The sequence below is a fragment of the Parus major genome, unplaced genomic scaffold (assembly GCF_001522545.3).
Source record: "Parus major isolate Abel unplaced genomic scaffold, Parus_major1.1 Scaffold273, whole genome shotgun sequence".
NCBI classification, from domain to species: Eukaryota; Metazoa; Chordata; class Aves; order Passeriformes; family Paridae; genus Parus; species Parus major.
This window is the reverse complement of record NW_015379267.1, coordinates 192274-194300: the sequence shown is the minus strand read 5'-3', so window position 1 is coordinate 194300 and position 2027 is coordinate 192274. Positions and strand designations below refer to the sequence as shown.

Here is a 2027-nt window from a genome sequence, read left to right as displayed (position 1 = left end):
CCGGGGGGTGGGAGCCGTGTCCCGGGGGGACGGAGCCGTGTCCGAGGGGTGGGAGCGGTACCGGGGGTGGGAGCCGTGTCCCGGGGGGACGGAGCCGTGGGACCCCGAGCAGGCGCTGCTCGGGGGACGGAGCCGCTCCGAGCGAGGTTTGGGAGCGCTGGCACCGCGAAGCGCCCGGCGAGATCCGCTGGAGACGAGCCCGGCAGCGAGATCCGAGCTGCCCCACGGGCGCGCTCTGCCTCTCCTGGCCCAGCGCCGCCTCTGGGAGAGGCCAAATCCCGGCTCCCAGCGATTCCCGAAGTTTGGGCAGCTCGGGAAGCCGCGTCCGAGCGCCGCCGCTCCCGGGCCGGGCAGCGCAGGTACCGAGCGGCGAGAGCGGGGACCGGGATGGGGGAACCGGGGTGCGGGGGGTCCCGGGGTGCGGGCACTGCTGGGGGGGCACAGCTGGGGTCCCTGGGGACACTCCCAGCCCCGGAGGGCAGAACCAGCCCCCCGAGGTGACCCCGGCCCAGGGAAGCGGCGATTTGGGGACATCACAGCCCGGCCCCGCCGCAGCGGGCGGGGCGGGGGGGCGAGAGGGCGATGCCCTGGGGGGGAATGGCTGGGATCCATCTGTCTGGGGCAGCTCCGGGCCCTCCTGTCCCCCCGCCCGCTGTCACAGGGGCAGGAGGGACCAACCCGACCCCCTCAGCCCCCGCGCGGAGCCGCTCAACTCCACCTTCAGAACCCTGCCCGAGGGGTGTCCGGCTGCCCGAGCGGCCCCCGGCACCCCCGGTAAATCCTGACCCCCCAAAATGTCCCGTTCCAGCCCCAGCTGCGGGCTTGGATCCCCCCCCGGGCACTCCCCTCTCTGCTGCCGCCCCTCCCCGTGCCCTGAAGTTTTTTGTCTGGGGCGCACGGGGGGCTCTGCCAGGAGGAAAAGGCTCTGAGCCTTCGCTCTGGGAGAGTTCAGAGCCGGGAGAGTCTGGGGGAGGTTTGGGGGGCGTGTGGGGGGCAGGTGATGAAGGCACTGGGGGGTTCTGCCCGCTCCCCTCGGACCGGGGCTCCGTCACCCTTTACAGCGGCACCGGAGGGGCTGCGGGACCCCCGTCCCCACCCAGCTCCCCGCACCCCAAAGCGCTCTGCCGGCCCCCCCGAGGGCTCCCCGGCACCTCCGGGACCCCCCAGCCCCTCACGGAGCCTCCAGACACCCCCTCGCGATGGGGACCCTCCATCCCCCGCTGCCCCCGGGGCTCTGCACCCCCTCCCCGCCGGGCTCTGGGGGCTGCCCCGGGCGCTGCCCCCCGCACTCACCGCCGGCAGCAGGAGCAGCAGCAGCGGCAGGAGCCCGGCCATGGCACAGCGGGGGGAGCGCGGCCGGTGACACCCCCGGGAGCCGGAGCGCGGCCGGTGACACCCCCGGGAGCCGGAGCGCGGCCGGGCTGCCCTCGCTCTGCCGCTCCCCGCCGCGGCGGCGGCCAGAAAAGGGCTGCAAGTCCCTCCCCCTCCTCCTCCTCCTCCTCCTCCCCGCCCCCGGAGCATCACGGAGCGGCCGAGCCCGCACCCTCCGCCGCCGCCACACAAAGCCCGGGCCCCCCGGGCTCCCCCCGGGCCCCCCCGGCCGCCCACGAAGCGCTTTTGGGGCGCGCTCGGCTGGGCACGGGGCTCTTCAACCCCTCGGTTCTCCACGCCCATCCACGGCTTTTTATCTCCTGTGCTGTCTGTCCGTCCTTCCAGCCCCCTCTCTGTCCCCTCCTCTCCCGCGTCTGTCCTTCTGTCCCCGTCCTGTCCCTGTCCTGTCCCTGTCCGTCTGTCCCCGTCCCCGCCGTGGGGTCACCGATGTCCTCGCAGCCCTGTGGGGTGGGCTGCGGTTTCCAGCCTTGCAGGGGACAAGGGACAGCGTCCCCCAGCCTGACGACACCCCAGGGCTGTCCCAGCCGTGCGGGTGACACAGAGGCCCCCAGAGGGGGAGGAGCGGCGGGGGCTGAATTAAATCTTTGTAATTTTGCCCTCCGCAGTGAAATAATCCCAAATGGGCGTCCCGTGGT

General features: G+C 73.9%; 1 protein-coding gene across 1 annotated transcript in view; it reads right to left on the bottom strand.

Moving 5' to 3' along the window:
• The window catches only part of NGFR (nerve growth factor receptor), a 15514-nt gene extending 14094 nt beyond the window's left edge, over positions 1–1420 (bottom strand). Inside the window, exon 1 of the mRNA XM_015615816.2 lies at positions 1294–1420. Within this exon, the coding sequence (XP_015471302.1) occupies positions 1294–1335 (42 nt within the window). The 5' untranslated portion in view covers positions 1336–1420. The remainder of the gene's footprint in view (positions 1–1293) is intronic.
• Between the last annotated feature and the right edge of the window lie 607 nt (positions 1421–2027).